The following is a 17,680-nucleotide window of genomic DNA, read 5'->3' on the forward strand; positions in this document are numbered from 1 at the left end:
TTGTGTAGAATTAAAAAAAAATATAATAGGTATCACTTTTGGAATGTCCTTTGCATTTATTATTAGATATTGGAATATCCGACTCTATAACACTTGTTGCAAAGTTGGTTTTTCAGGTTTATCCTACTGCATTTGGGAACAAAAAAAAAAACGATTTCAGTCTAGGAGGATTTCTCATTGCACTGCAGACAATATTGATGCAGTCTTCAAATTCTAATTAGCATTTTGTGTTCATTTATGCACTTGTGTGCAATAGGTATTGTTTTAGCATTAGATAATACAAAATAGTTGATTTGCCATAAAACACTAACCAAACTTGAAAGTATTTTTGGTGCTGGTCCAGAACTTCAAACTCTAAAAACAAAAATAAAGAAAAATTTTAATGGAAAAAAAGACATCATACACTAAAAATCACATTCATTGATCAAACAGTTTTATTTTTATATAAAAACAATAATTTTTAAAGGAATTTGAGTTTTTCCAATACCCTGTCTTCTTTCTCTCTTTAGAACGGCTTTCTAAAATTGTAACCTTATGTGGTGTTACACTTTACTTTAGTAATTCATAAAAATAAAACTGGAAAGAAATAAATGAATATCCGGGTTGATATTTTTTTCTTTTTTAACAAATGTTTTTATTACTGTTACTCTCCCGGTTTGACAACACTTAAAATGTCTCTCGTTGCCACATGTCCATCTAGCCTGGTCGTTTTTCTTTCTTCCGACCATTGCTGGCTACAGCCAACCCATTCTCGTCCTCAACTGTACACGTCCATTTTCTTCGATGCACACTTTTTCTTCTCCCTTTATTTTACACGTCTATCTCTTTCAGCACAGACTTTCTTTATCCCCGACCACATGGTGTCCTTTTTTTTCTTTTCTTGTCGTGTCAGCTTGTGCACACTTCCTGATTTGCATATGCGTTCAAATGCAGCTCTGGCTGCTAATACGATAGTTTGCCATCCATCCTTTGGCTGCTGCTATTTTCCCCACGTCCTCATACGTGCTCTGTTACAAAATCTTTCAAGTTTGAATTGTTTTAAATTATTTCCCTTGTCTTGCAAAACTGGTAGCGAGAGATTGTAACTCATTGTTTAGCCATAAAATTTGATTTTCACTTTTTGAAATAAAACTACTTGATCAATTTACATGATTTTTGGTGTATATTTACTTTCCATCATGAGTATGTACACCATAAAGATATTTATTTTTTGACATTTTTGTTTTACAGGGGAGGCTTATAGACTTGCACCATAATTTAGTATCTGAGTTTGGAGTTATGACATGGTGTTGTTCTTAGAATAAAATGTTAACATCTTTAATGTGATTGCAAGTAGCCTAGCTGGCCAGCCTGCTTCATTTGCAGCTGAATGACAGATGAATAAACAAATGATAAAAGATTTTCATGTATTACAAGAGTCGTTCTAAAAGTAAGACCTTATTTTTTTTAACTAAAAGACTAGTGTCGAACTTCTACAAAGACGAAAGTGGCACCATTAAAACGTGCTGCCTTTTTTGCTCCAGAGTTTATTTTTATACAGATTCACCACCATTTTCAATGCACTTTTAATGCATCAGCTGTAAAAGTCCTAAGCATGCTTGGTCACTCACATCTGTTACCACTAAAATCAACAAACCCATCTCCTAACTTTGTTGACATCAACTGCATAAGCTTTATAAACGTTCAACAGGTACCAGTGAATGTTGATTGGTTCTAATTTTTTCTATATGGAGGAATTCAATGATGCATCTTGATTTCAGATACATATCTATAACAATGATTGCTTTTTTTTGAGTCTCACACTGTGAATATCTGCAAGAGAGTAATGAAAATTTCAAGTCATGAATGCATAATAATTGTCTGAAGATAGCAGTTTCAATCCTACCTAAAGCCGGCCAAAGGCTTAGTTGGCCAAAACATGGTGAACCGACAACTGAGGATACAATTACAAGAATCAGCATTCCTATCCTGTCATGGTTTACGACCTGATGAAGACCAGAGGAATAGTTGGCCGAAACATTGTGAAACAACTAGAAGATAAGGATAATAGTCCGTAAATAAATGCATAATAATGCAATCTGCAATCCTATTCCGATACATTCGGATGAAATAAAAAAAAAAGTAAATAAAAAATAGGGGGTATTACTTTTGAAATGTCCTCTGTATTTGTGTTCATATGATTACTGCTCTCATCTCTGATGTTGTTCACGTATTTCGTTCTATATAACCCCCGATCTTCAAGTGCATCTGCTGAACTCTGGAATTTACAACTGAACCCTTTCTGTAATTCAGAGTGGTAAATTGCTTGTTTCATCAAGCATAGCTAGGCAGAAGTTGCAAGTAATTTTTATTATATTCTTAGTATTGCCTGTAGCGAAGATTGAACCTTCAACCTCCAAAAGACTGTCACTTCAAGATGCCATACAGAGTCCCGATTTTGTTAAGACGCACCTGAGGAAGATTGTTACATCTAAAAAGCTGAGAACAATAGTCTCCAAATAATTGTACATTATCTAAAAAAAAGAAAATCTGAAATCCAAGTTTTTGAATGTTTTATTTTCTTGCGAGCTCAAACAGGAAGCATGGGTTGTGATTGACACGTTTATATCCTCACCTTGCATGTTATCGAGTTGATGTGGATTATTGGGCGAAACCCTTTCTTTCTTTGGTTGTATGCAACAAGAGGACATCCATTTTCTTTGAATGGCTTCAGTAACATATATTCTTGCTAGTCTTCTTTACCCCCCCCCCTCCATAATGTAACATTAATTTTTATTTTAAACATAAGTATGCTCTCTTATCGTTCATTTTTAGGCAAGCCATCATTTAAGGCAGCAGAAAGACTACGCTTGCTGAAAGAAGCCAAAGAATTAAGTGAAACGAACATCATTTCTAGTAATTCTGGTAAGTATAAACTGTTTTTACTATATGGAAAATAAATTTGAATTGAATTGCATACTCTTTCTCTCTCTCTCTCTCTCTCTCCAGAGAGTTTCACCTTGTGATTGAGAACAAAATTACTGCCTAATAGACAATTATTCTTTCGTTTTTCTTTCAAATATTATTTTGTTTATGCTGGAGATCGGCATCCTACTGGGGTCTGGACATGCATTATTTCCGACACTCCATCTGATAGATCTTTTTAAGGGTCTAACTGTCCCTGTAAGTGCAATTTTGTTTGTCTCTTGGTTCACTGGGTATATTTGCCAGGTAATTTTGGAAATTCTTTTTCTTGAGTTTGGTTGCTTCTAGAATTATTGGAATGATGGAAATTTTAAGATTCCAGTTGTGTCAACATATGTGGGTTAGCAGGTAATATTGAAATATTTGCTTAAGATATTTTAAGTTGTTTTTTTTTCTGTCTTTGCACATACAACACCTAATATTCTCAAATGGTCACCCATCTGATACTGGCCATGCTCAATGTCACTTAATTTTGGTAATCTAATAAGAACTGATGTGTGAACATGATTAAGTCGTATAGCTTTTTATACAAACAGATAAGGTGCTACCAGATCAGACTGTCTGAAGATACGGGCCTCTGGCCTAAAATTCACCAAACATTAATTAGTAATACACACGGACGAAAAAACGCTTTGGATAATCAGATTTCACGGTAGTTCTACTAAAATAGCCATATTTTTTAAACCAAAGCACTTCAAGTCTTCAAATTGCTACTGTTTTGTTCGGAAATGAATATACTTTCAAATGAATTAATAAATATGAATGTACAGTATATATTTTAAGAGTTTTAAGCAAATAAAGTGATAAAAATGTGAACGTCATAAAATGGCGTTTTCGGTAAGGTTTGTTAATGACCCCCCCCTGTTTTCTAAAGGTCCGTACCGTGATTGTATGAAGAATTTCGTCATGAAATTTGGGAACCAATCAGTAGAGGTGTTAATCTTAATACTGTCAAGTGTCCGAAATATTTTTGACCATTTCTTTTTTTGTCGTGTTAAAAATAAGACTTTAATATGACGAGTATCGAACATTTTGAAAAAAAATTCTTCGGACATCCAGTAGTAAGTAAATCAATCTTTTTACTATCTTTATCAATTAAAAGTATTATTTTATGTTGAGTAGGACCGCGGTAATTGATAATTTAAAAGGACCTACCCGAAAAAAAAAAATTGTTTCTATTTCTCGAATTTGGTCAAATTAAGTTAGTATTACTAGAAGTAGCAGCAGCAGCAGCTCCAGCCTGTATAATCAGTGATAGCACAGTGTAAACAACACGCATTCTTTAATTTTTATTCCAGAACGAATTAAGAAAAACATGAAAATATGAATATAAATGTTCTTATGTTTAATTAGAGCTATTTTGTTATCAGAATAACATTAGTTTAGAATTATTCGGTTTTCAGAATGTATAATAACAACAATCCCAACCAATTCGGCATTATGAATCTGTTGCAATTTCTCACATTTCTCGTCAAATTTAAAAACATGGTTAAAAAAACAAAATAAACTTTTGTAGATATATAGCTTGCATGCACTTTTATTCTTTAAATTAGTTTTGAACAGCGAATTAAAACAATGTTTTGCTGCGAACAGCCACAAATATTTTTTTTCAAAATCAAAATAAGTATCAAAATCTCGTTTATACATAGATTCGAAAAAGTTGTCTAAAACAAATATATAACAAATAAATGTTATCAAAGGCAAGATAAGTTACTTTTCTACCTAACTGGATAATTTTCTAGTGTTTTTATTTAATGTAACATGTTTATTCAGATCGAAAAACGTACAGTGTTTACCGATGTATTGGAAAATTAAAAATGGCGCCCGGCCCGACTCTCTTTGACACAGTAATTTTGAGAAAAGGAGTTAAAAATAAATAAAAAAAACTATACAAAATACTGTTAAAAACTCACCGAATATATGTCAGCCTATGTCACGGTAACATATATTGAGCGAGTTTCTAGCAGTATTTTGTCTACTTTTTTATTTTTAACTCTTTTCCCCAAACTTACCGTTTCAAGAGTCGGGCGCCATTTTAAATTTTCCAAAACATTGGTAAACACTGTTTTCAAGCTAAATAAACATGTTACATTAAATAAAAACACTAAAAAATTATCCAGTTAGGTAGAAAAGTAACTTGCTTTTGATAACATTTATTTGTTATATATTTGTTTTTTTGACAACTTTTTCGAATCTATGTGTATAGTAATACAAACCCTCAAAATCTATATCAATATTCTTGAAATTTTAAAAGAAAACACATCAAACTACAATTAGGAAGCTTTTTATTTCGTTATTTTTTTTTTTCTACTTATTAAGCGAAAGATATTTTTACAACCTGCTCCAGCGTAGTATAAACGGCCTATGGAATTAACACCTTCAACCTCGAAAATAGAAATCAACAAATTTATGGAATTTTCTTTGAAATTTCGCAACACAGTTTCTTATTAAATTAAAACTAAATATAACATTTGCTGACTTATTTACCTGTCGAATACACACACACACACACATATATAACTTTCTGTAAAATATTTATTTGAAATGGAAACGGCATTTTGCAGTTAGGACAACAAAACAAAAATGAAGTAACTGTTCGTATTCCTAAAACACTCTTTAACCCTAACAATAACACCAAGTTCGAGTGGCAAGCCCCCCCCCAACAAAATACCTCTTTAAGCCACATACAAGCATCTAAAACAAACAAACAAAAAATAGATCCTTCCTTAAAGAAAAATACACATAAAAATAAATTGGTTAACTGTCCTAAAATGCTAGAATGGCCAGGAAATGGTGAATTATTTTACATTAAATGTTTGTGAAACTAACCGCTCCCCCCTCTAATATTGTTTTTGTTAGCTTTGTCTCTATCAAGTTTTCAGTATGTTCACACATAATTTTCCTTAGCCCCTACAATTAATTCAAAGTCAGAATGGCAACCCTCCTCATTGCATAGAAACCCTCTTAAAACTACACATAATCATCTTGAAAAAAAAAAAAAAAAGCATACATATTTTCCCATAGAAAAAAAAAACAGTTAACTGCCCTAAAATGCTAGAATGACCTATATTAGGAAATTATTTTACATTCAATTCTAAAATAATTTGTTTATCTTTCATTAAAGTTTTTCATGGCATTTTATACATAATTTCTTAAAAAGGTAGAATCACATTTTGGAAGGGTGGTCAGAAGGAGTTGAGTGGGGTTAAACAGAAGGTGTTAATCTACAATAATACCAAAGAAATATTGCAATATATTCATTTTTAAATGGTCTTATGTTTAGATTTAAGTTTTTTGTACATAAAGCACATTACAATTCAACTTTAAGTTCTCCAACTTCTTTTCTGTTTATGGATATATGGCATTTTTAAGGAATTGCAGCATATTTATGCACATTTACTGCAGATTATTTGGAAACCATAAACTTTGGGAGATTTTCAGTTGCATATTCTGATTCCTTGTACAAAAATACACTTATACAGTAAATTTCATTTCTTAGTCTTGTGTTTTAACAAAGATATGACATTTTTACTGAAAAAGTAGTGTAAAAAATGTGACGAAACGCATATGGTCTTAAAGAAGGAAAAATATCCAAATGTGTGAGGCACAAAAATAGCCATAACTTCCTTAATTTTAATCAGATTTTAAAAATTTAAAAAGATTCTTTCTTAGCTCATCAAGCTCTTTCTATGGATACCAATATTGAAATATTTCAAGCTATTTCAATTTTTTCAGGTGTATTGCTACATTAATATTGTTTTTTGCCTTTCTCTTTGTAAAAACTCAATCATGTTCTACAAAGTCAAAAACAAAAACAATTTTCCTCTACAAAACAACCAGACCAAATCAAACCAAACACCCTGAGTAAATATTTGAAGATATAAAGAACTTGAAGTATAATACCCTTTTCTCAAATTACTTAATTCGACATTAAATAATCCGAAAAGGGTTAATATGCTGTAAAACAGAATCTCAAAACAAACTAAAAATAAGTGTTTCAACATGGAATATATGGAATAGTGAATAAGCTTATTTACATCAAATCATTGTGTAATTTGATTGAAATATCTTGGTTCTGCTTTAATGTGTTTGTATACTTATTTTTATTATCCTTATAATTTATTTACTATTCCATGTTAGAAATGTTCATGTTTCAGTATGTGTAAATAGCTATTTTTTTCTCCATATAATACTAAGGGAGATAATTCAGTATATATTCAAGCAAATGCAACCTGTGTCTTTATTATTATTGGTGGTAGTAGTAGTAGTAATGTTTTACATTTGATTCTCCTCTGACACACTTGTAAAGTTCTTCATACTAAATTTAGCCAGTAATTGTTTATTATCAATAGTACTATTATAATTTGTGCTCTTTTATGGCATACTTGTCATCTCAAAAATACTTCATGCTGAACTTGGTACAATTCTGACTAGTAGTTTTGAAGCCTATAAATGACCAACAAGTAGGTAAAAAATGCTCAATATAGATTTTAATCTTCGTAAATGATTTCATATGATAGATAAATGCATATAACTTTATATTTCGGTTAGAAAACTGGGTTCTTATTTAGAATTCAACTTATTAAAAACCAAAAATGCAAAAAAAATTTTAATGATGTACGCACTCATCATGGAATAAAGATGTCATATTCCAAAAATCATAGAGATTGATCAAGTATTATATATATATATATATATATATATATATATATATAATCATTTAACAATTTTTAGCAATTTTAAGAGTAAATTGTATTCATTACAAGGCTGATTTTAATCTTGATAGTTCAAATTGAGTTGTCTCTCCCTTACAGCTGATCAAAAAATAGTGTCTTCCTTTGTGATAAAATTTGATTTTTCTTTTAAATAAAAGAAAAACTACTTACTCAATTTATGTGATTTGTGGAATATGCCATCTTTGTTCCATGATGGGTACGTACATTTTTTTGAAGTGGAATTCTAAATAAGAATTAAAAAATATTCAAGAAATTTTCAATTTAAAAAAAATTTCAATAAAAATTCAATTTTAATTGCATTGAAATGAAGTAGTTAAATTCTTGAAAAATATTTCTCAAACCTAATACCTGCTATAGAAATCTGTTTTGGAGTTAATTATTAAATTAAAATGGCAGGGTTTCTAAAATATGATGCTTTTTATTTAAAACAAGACAAAAATTCCCTTTCATTCTGTTGATAAATCGCTTATCAAAAAAGAAGTGACAACATTATCCAATAAGAAAGCTTGAAATACGATCTAATACGTGGTGCAAAAATAATGTCGTTTTTTGACGTTCAACTTCAAAAGATCATAACTCCTTTCATAATAAACGTTATTAATTGAAATAAGAACCATTAGAATCAACACATATTTGCCAACGAGAAACAAGTTTATTTATCCCATTAGCATAGAAATCCAGAATTCTGGAAGCAATGAAGTCATTGAAGGCCAATTCAGCATCATCTCGGCTTTTGAAGCATTTTTCATGCAGGAAGTTGTTGAGATTCTTGAGAAAGTGATAATTGGTGGTTGAGAAGTCTAATGTATATGGCGGATGAGGTAGTCTCTCGTAGCCCAATTCGTTTAGCTTCTGCAGGGTCAGTTGAGCAACATGCGAGCAGGCGTTGTCATGGACGAGAATCGGTCCCTTCGTATTGACCAATCTTGGGCACATACGTTTAAGCTGCTGGTGCATTTTGTTAATTTGTCGGCAGTACTTCTCCGCCATTATCGTTTTGCCCAGATTCTTTTTAAGAAGCTGTGATGGATGAGACCGGCTGCAGACCACCAAACAGGCACCATAACCTTTTTTGGTTCAATTTCAGCTTCGGGAAGTGTTGTGGAGCTTCTCCGGCATCCAACCATTCTGCTGAACGTCGCTGGTTGTCTTTGAGGATCCACTTCTCATTACACATCACAATGCGCTCAAGAAAGTTTTGTTGTGTAGAAGACACCTCAAAACGAGGATTTTTTTGACTATCATTCAATTCATGCAGCACCCATTTATCCAAATTTTTTGATATCTCTATTTGCTTTAAATGGCGAATGACTGTTGAGTAGTCGACCTCGAGTTCTACAGCAACTTCTTGTGTGGTTTTTACGAGGATCGGCTTTAATTAAGGCTTTCAAATGACCGTCTTCATCTTTGAGGCCCTTGTCACCATTGTGTAATTTCTTGAACCACCGTTGTGGAACACGTTCGTTAGTGGTTCCTGAGCCAAACGCATCATTGATATCACAAACTGTCTTGGCAGCTTTTCAGCTTAGTTTGAACTTGAGCAAGAAAATTGTGCAAATTTGAATTTTGTCCATGCTGTAGAAAAGCCTGCAAAAAAAAAATGTAGAGATTGAGAACGTTAACAAATAACATCATTCGATAGAGCATAAAACATACTTCAAACATGGCTATATATATCAATTAATTAATTCAGAAATCATATATAAAAGTAACATGTGAGAAAACGATATTGTTTTTGCACCAACCTAATAAATTTCTTCCTTGTCTCCATGAGTGGCAGTCAGATGAGCTCTGAGTGTGAGAGTAAAAATTGCTCTTTCTTCTTTAGATATGACTATTCAAAAATAAAATATTGTAGAGGATTAGATACCTGCCCAGGATTCTTTTACACACTTATGTTCAAGTAAAAATAATTTGCTGAAACCAAGATTAACTAAACAATATTGAAATTTAGAATTAATCGCATATATATTTGTTTCTACGTGAGATTATATCAAAATAAAAATATAATGTAAAAGGTGATTGAATTTCACACATAACAAAATTTATGTTTGAAACAAGTTATATTTCACTCTCTCAATCTGTATTAACATACACGTATTACTATTTTATATGTACACACTTCTATATAGTGTGTGTGTATATATATATACACACACACACTGTGTCACAACATTTCTTCAAATATTTAAGTATATCTCTTCATGCGACAACACTGAAAAAATGATTTTTTATGAAAAGTAGTCTGTCTGCAGCATATATAACAGAGTTAATTTATTTTCCTCTCAAAATATAGCCATTAAAAGCTAAATCCCTGGCAACAAAATAAGTACACCCCCTTACTAAAAGTTGTCAATATTGACATACATGTTAACTCTCTATATTTTGTGTGGCCACCATCATTATCCAAAACTGCTTTTACTCTCCTGGGCATGGAGTTTACCAAAGCTTCCCATGTAGCCACTGGAATGCTCTTCCACTCTTCAATTACGACGTTGCGGAACTGGCGGATATTTCAGACTTTGCGCGCCTCCACCTTCTGCTTGAGGATGCTCCAAAGATGTACTATTGGGTTCAAGTCTGGAGACATGCTGACCAGTCCATCACCTTTATCCTCAGTCTCTTCAGTAAAACAGTGGTTGTCTTGGATGTGTGTTTTGGGTCATTGTCATGCTGGAACACTGCTCTGCGACCCAGTTTCTGGAGGGAGGGGCTCATGCTCTGCTGCAGTATTTGACAGTACATGTTGGAATTCATGTTTCCTTCTATGAAATGTAACTCTCCAATACCTGCAGTACTCATGCATCCTCAGATCATGACATTCCCAACACGATGCTTGACTGTAGGCATGACACATCTTTGTACTCCTCACCTGGTTGCCACCACAAATGCTTAAGGCCATCAGAACCAAACAAATTAAATTTTGTGTCATCAAACCATAGGACATGGTTCTAGTAATCTCTGAGCTTTGTTGACATGTCTTCAAACCATTTGCGGGTTTTCTTGTGTATTGCCTTCAGAAAAGGCTTCCTCTTGGAGTCACAGCCATGCACACCAATTTGAGGAGTACAAAGATAAGTGTGAGCACCCATGAGAGTGCAAAAATTAGCCACAGTAGCCAGGCTCAAACCTGTAATGCGGAAGAGGAAAAGGAGGTGAAAAAAAGCAAACTCATTAACCATCTGGCCCACGGTCCACGTGTGATGTCACAGTCTTCATAATAATGTCTTTTATATGTATGTCGAGATTGGTAGGCGCATGACTTTGCAAAAATGTTGACGCTAAAAACTGACTCCTCCTTGTTAAAGACAACCCATTTGACACTCAAAGAATTAATCTTTTTGGCCAATTTTTCAATATTTGTTGTTAGAAATCTATCTTTCTGACGATACCAATTTTGTCACAATCCGACATGTCTGTCAAGTTTTTGCGAGCCACACACACATTTTCCCTTTGATATATTAGACTAGTACCTGGTGTTGCCTTGATATGGAGAGATTTTATGGTACGGAGTCCTAAAAACATTTTAGAAATTTAACCAACCCCCTAAAAAATCTTTTTAAAAATTAACCAACTCCCTAAAGAAATTTTTAAAAAATTAGCCAACCCCCTAAAAAAATCCAAAAGAGCAGGGAGTACCCACGTGAGTGCAAAAAAAAAAAAAAAAAATAGTAGGCAGACAGGCTCGAACCTGTAACACGAAGGAGGAAAAGAAGGTGAAAAAAATGCTAACTGCTTAGCTTCCATGACACACGACGTTGAAGGCGTTCAAAATAAGATTAGTAATTGCAAGGTGTATGATGACTTTGCAAAAATGTCGACAAAAAAAGTGACCCCTCCTTGTAAAAATTGGCGCAGTTGACAGTCAAAGAATGTTTTTGGCCAATTTTTGGATATTTGTTGGTCAAGAGACTGAGTTTTCAAACGATACCAGTTTTGTCATTGTTTGATGTGTCTGTCAAGTTTTTAGTGGACATACACATAAACAGGTGACATTTATATGATCGAGAAGAAGATAGAAGATGTAATTGATAAAAAGGGTATGAATTCTCTTTTCTTTATGTGAATAAGACTGATTTAAATATTTCATACGTCACTCGCCAGACAGAATGAAATATTGAATTAGACACATCCAATGCTCTTTAGGTTTGTAGGCAAGAAATCCACAAGATAACTTACATATGAGGGGCATTCTAAAAGTAATACCTCCTATTTATTCCACCCAAATGGATCAGAGGGGATTGCAAATTGCATTGTTATGATGGCCGAATTTATGCATTTATAACTGAAAGTTTTATCTCTCTGTTGCAGATATTGACAGTCTGAGACTCTAAGAAAACAACTTCTGTCATGGATGTGTAGCAAAAACTAAGATGCATCATTAAATTTCTGACAAAGGTGCATGTAGAATGGTGGTGACTATGTAGAAGGAAAAATTCTGGAACACAAACAGCTGCTTGTTTTAATGGTACCACTTCTGTCTTTATAACTCTTTAACTCTTTGAGTGAAGGAGGCTTTACTTTTGTAACTACTACCCTCGTACATCCATATATATATATATATATATATATATATAAACGAGGCTTGCTGTTTGTTTGTAAATAAACAAGCAGTTTGTGCCCTGTAGAAGCGGTGGGTTAGTGTTTATTAAAATGGACATTCGTTGAGGTAATTTGCAAGCACCAATCTCATAGGCCGGGGGATAGAACTGCCGACTATCAATGCGGTGGTTGTAGATTCAGTCCTCGATTACAGAAGGGTGCAAGTCTTGCCGTATTGAGTTGTGATACAACGAAACAGTACTGTATGTGGATGATTGACTATACATAATTTGCAAAATGTACAATTTTAATTAAACTTGTTTTATTATGCTTCTATTATCATTTAGGATGTTCAATATTGTTTTTGGAGAAGTGATCCGTTTATTTAATGAATTTTCTTAAACCAGCAGGTCGGACCCGTCGGAAAATGCCAGATATATTCACAGACAAAACTCCAAACAATACAATCGACAGTAAGCCAGAGAAATTTGTGAATTTAGCAGGCGTTGTGGACAGCGAAGGATCTGAGAATGATATGTAATTGAACTGATCAAAAACACAAAGTAAGTAAAAACAAAATCACTCGAAGAGTGCAGACATCCACCAAAGTCCAGCTATACATCACTTAATCAGTTGAGTCTCTATTTACTTGCTTTCTTATGGAAGCAAAATTAAACATGGCCCTTGTTTTGTGTGATCCTATGCAGCTTCCCAAAAGGGGGCAGTCTAGATGGGGTAAGAAAAGAAATTGTCCCTGTCAGAAATGATTTCTCCTCCTCTAAATGATTGAACCGATTCATCTTATTCTAGAACAGTTCAATTATATTCTATTATATAAAAGGCAAAATAGGTGAGCGCGGTTTTATATGTCTACATAAGGCTTTTTCATCTGCCTTCTCGTGTCGGTTACATTTATGGAGAACTTTCCTCAGACTTCCTAGATTATAATATCTACGATTTGCGAACGGACGTCGTCTCTATCTTTATTTTGATTGAGTTTTAAAAATTGCCTCCTTCCCGTCCTTTCGAGTGTTTGTCTTTTTTTGTTTAAAAGCGAAATTGATCGGAGCGAAGGCACGGCGCCTGGCCTTTCGTGCCGGGACGTCTTGAAGACAATCAACTTTGATCAATGTGGCGGAAACCCTTCATATCAGACAATTGCTATTCATTTGAGAGTTCCCCCTTTTTCTGGGGAGCTGGGTTTCTCCAACACTGTGGGGGAAACAAATAAATAAAACGGCAGAGAGTGGGGAGTTTGACTGGCCTGAAGCCAGACATTCATTTCTGCGCCTGCGTGAACTCCTTCACTGAACTATCCATTTCTGCAAATGAACTTTTGACGTCATTAAATTTGAAAACTTTATACTTCCTGTCGCATTATAGCATAGGGGTAAGATGTCAGGTTTCCTTTCACTTTCTTTTACGCCTTCGCGTCATGGGTTCGAGCCTGCCTCCTACTACCACTATTTTTTGCTCAACACATGCCTCCAAACACCTGAGCAACGTCGGGTGCTCCTGCTAGTATTCTATGAAATACTTTCTGCCAATTGCTCTTTTACTTTTGTGCTTGAAAAAGCGTTGTAGCATAGCAGACAAATTTTTTTCACATAAGCAAATGGCGGCATATGTTGTGTAGAGTTGACTTTTATAAATTTACTTCCAAACTAAAATATTAGGTTATCCGTTTTTCTCTAAAGACCATCCTTATCATTTCTGTCAATGTTTTCCTTGGCCAAGCTCTGCTAACTGACCCTCCTATTTCGACAATTATATATGTATTCTACATGTATTCATCTTTAACAGGGCCGCTAATGTTAGTAGCAGCTGCATAAAGATATGCAAATGACCAAGCTGGTCACAGCACAGATAAAAGGACATGGAGGTTCAGGAAAAAGGTGTTCGCCAAAGCATATGTTTAAAGGAAGCTGTCAGGGTTTGCACAGGCTTGAAAAGTCCTTGAATTTTGACTTTTGCCATGAAAAGGCCTTATTTCTATTACCTTGAAAATATGGAAAATGTGTTGAAAATCGTATTCTTTATGTTCAGTAAAAATTTGTGTTGCAATATTAAAAATAAAATCAAAATAAATACTATTACATTATTAAAGTATTAATAAAATATTAAAATAAGATCAAAATACCGTGTTCTAAAATTGAATCATCGTTTTGTGGATACAAGAGTTACGCCCCTTTATCACAAAACTACTCAATGATTTCCATATAATAACATTGGGTAGTTTAGTACTAAAGGACTTTCTTTTTTTTTTTTTTACATGGAGGTCACCACTCATCAAGGCCCGGAAGCCACTCGGAGATAAGGGTTATTGCGTGTACAGTAATCAATGGGATAGTATCGTAGTAATCGTTAGTATTGGAGATTTGATAAAGTGTCTTACTTAAGGGGGCGGTTCATCAGGAATTTGTTTATGTTGGTCTTGAAGACATCCAAGTGGTAGTCAGGTGGGAAACAGGCGGGAAACAGGTAAACGAAAGAGAGTTTCACAGTCGTGCACTTTTAAGAAAGAAGCTTTGCTCATGGAATCTATGCTTTGATTTAGGCACATATAAAGAGTTGGGAAAATTAATGACAGTGGTTTCAGCTAGACGGGTGTTTATCGTGAAAGATTGTTGAGGTGGGGGGACCAGAGATTGGAGCTCGGACGACCACTTGCCATGGAAATAATGATAAAATGACTGGCTTGCAACGTTTCTTCTGTGGGAGAGAGGTTGCAGGGAAGAGAAAAGGGCATCCCCCACTAAGCTACAAAGTAACCTTTGTATTCATAATACTGGAAATTTAAAAGTAAAACAGACACAGCTTAGACTCATCTACAGAAGAAAATATCATTTAATTACGCTTAGTTAGCCAAATGTACGTGAGTCAGAGAATGTAAATACGACAGCCATATTGTATGTAAAGGAAAATAACTTTTTTCCTGTTGTCAGTTAAGTTTTTTGGTTTAATTATATCAATGTTTGTATATAAAATTTTGTTGTGAAAACTTGAATTTTGCCTTGAGAAGGCCTTGAAAAACTTTGTAAAGTCTTTAAAAATAAAATACGAACTCTGGGTATGCTCGACTTGACATGCGAAGCATGTGTTCAAAACACGTGAGTGACATCACAATAGAGAGAAAAATTCACACGCGGACGGAGAAGGAGAAACGAACTGCTTAAATATTTAGAAAAAATGTGTTTGTTGGAAATACTAGATCTAAAGGCTTTTTTTAAAAAAAGAAAGAGTTTTTTTTCCCTTCTGTTTCCTTGCGACTGAGTCTACGTGTGGGTTTGTTAAAATGTAACAACACCGTTAAAAAAATGTGTATAACATTGCACATCCAAGAACTCTCATCTATTCTTTCGATGTAGCTTTAGCATCAAAGTTCTGCACACCATTTCCTTATCTTTTGATATTGTCTTCAAGATTAACATTACATGTCCATTCTATCATTCTTATATCATTTCTCTCCATGCAATGCATAACCTCAACCCTCACAACCAAGGTTTCATTTTTATGTATAACTAGCCTGGATGCCTAGCATTGCCCGGGTGTTTGGAGGTGTGTGTTGAGCAAAAAAAAAAAAAAAGTGGTAGTAGGCAGGCAGGCTTGAAGCCGTACTGCGAAGAAGGAAAAGAATGTAGAAAAAGGAAACAAAAAGATGACATCTTTGTTGTTGCGTCCTTCGTCAAACTGGAAGTGATGAAGGTTTAAATTAAGGCTAGTCAATTGAAAAGTGGGATAACTTTTGAAAATATCGACGAAAAAAAAAGTAACCCCTCTCTGTAAAAAAGTGCCCAGTTGAGGGTGAAGGAATGTTTTTAGCCAATTTTTCAGTATTTGTTGTCCAAAGGGTTGAGCTTTGAAATGATCATGATCTCGTGAAAATCCATTGCCTCTGTCAAAAGTTTTAGGCAAATATACATACATACATACATACATACATTTAAACAGACAGATGAGACTTATATAATAGACTAGTGGGGGTACCCGGCATTGCCCGGGTGTTTGGAGGTGTAAAAGAAAAAAAAAGAAGTTTTTGTAGGTAGGTAGGCTCGAACCCGGACGCTTGAGGTTAATAGGCTGAGGACTTACCACCACACTACGATGGCAGAGAAGTGAGAATGTGTGAAATAAAATCATTAAAAAGTTATGTGACAGGTGCATGTTTAATGAGGTCAAACATTACGCCACTGGGAATGAAATGCACAAGTGGCAGGTGCGCATTGAACTTAATATCTCTGCACTTAATTAAAACTGCAGGATAGTTCTTTTAGGTTTGTTTTTTACCCAACTTTGTCTGATTTTGTTTCCCAAACATGTTGGGAAAAACCAGCTCCCCATTTATTAGGGGAGTTTGTTCAAATGAAAGTAATTGTCTGATATGCCGTTTTTCACCGACATTGACCAAACGTCCATTGCTTTCTTGGCGCTCCCGGCCCATGGGCCGAGAAAATGCAACTTATTTTCTCATCAATTTCCCTTTTATAACTTTTATCAACTCGAGAGCGGCCGAAATAGCAAGAATTGTGTAAAAGTCGATGTAAATAAATCTAGCCGCAATGCGCGTTTGCAAATCCTAGATATTATCCCCCCTCCCCAACCCAAGCCTTTCTTGGACATACAAAAAAATCGCATGCACATTTTGCCTTTTTTATATATAGATTACATTATACACATGCCTGATAGACTCTTCCATTACTCAACAGTGGTAACCAGCAGATGCTTGTTAGTAATAAAAGTTCTCATAGCTTCTGCCGTAACTTTTGTAATTATACTAGCACTTGTTCCACCCTGTGCTCGATGCTTCTAAGTAACAAAAATAATTTGCAATAATTTTATTAAAACGGCTTCAATTAATCACTTACAACCTCATCCACGTTGATCCACATGACCCACAGATATCCTGAGCTTCAATTAATCACAACCTCATCCACGTTGATCCACATGACCCACAGATATCCTGAGCTTCAATTAATCACAACCTCATCCACGTTGATCCACATGACCCACAGATATCATGAGCTTTACATATCTGGATGAGTGCATTACACCGTTCCAGTCTTACCTCTCTCTCTTGTCCCCTGTAGGGGAAGGGAAGAGCCTCCCCCCACTCCCTAAAAAAGATTGTTCACTTTTTTCCGTAGGCCAAAAACTGAAAAGACAATTTCTAGGTGTCTATCTGCTACAGATCATTATCTCCCAACTTCCTGTTTGCTACATCACTTCCTTGATTTGTTTGCTAATCCAACTTTCTGCTAATCCACTTTTGTTGAATAGAAATTTACGTTGTTCAGAGAACGGACTCAATACCTCCCACCTGCGCAATCTCAACAAAATCTTGGGAATTACCTGGCAGGACCATGTCTCAAACAGGAGCGTCCTTCATTAGGCGCACATGTTTACGCAGCTCACCCAACGATTCTTGTGCGCTTGGTGCA

The 17,680-nt window shown here is 34.6% G+C and overlaps 1 protein-coding gene across 5 annotated transcripts in view; it reads left to right on the forward strand.

The window, feature by feature from the left end:
- Nucleotides 1-17,680, forward strand: part of LOC145291599 (uncharacterized) — an 84,035-nt gene that overhangs the window by 57,884 nt on the left and 8,471 nt on the right. For 3 of the 5 annotated variants that reach the window (XM_080137678.1, XM_080137688.1, XM_080137700.1), the window contains 2 exons: nt 2,815-2,904; nt 12,650-12,805. In XM_080137678.1, coding sequence (XP_079993804.1) covers nt 2,815-2,904; nt 12,650-12,783 — 224 coding nt within the window. In that variant the 3' untranslated portion in view covers nt 12,784-12,805. The remainder of the gene's footprint in view (nt 1-2,814; nt 2,905-12,649; nt 12,806-17,680) is intronic. The other 2 variants (XM_080137683.1, XM_080137695.1) reach the window with 1 other exon arrangement.

The sequence above is a fragment of the Euprymna scolopes genome, chromosome 2, assembly GCF_053919585.1.
Source record: "Euprymna scolopes isolate OS-2025 chromosome 2, ASM5391958v1, whole genome shotgun sequence".
In the NCBI taxonomy this organism is placed as follows: Eukaryota; Metazoa; Mollusca; class Cephalopoda; order Sepiida; family Sepiolidae; genus Euprymna; species Euprymna scolopes.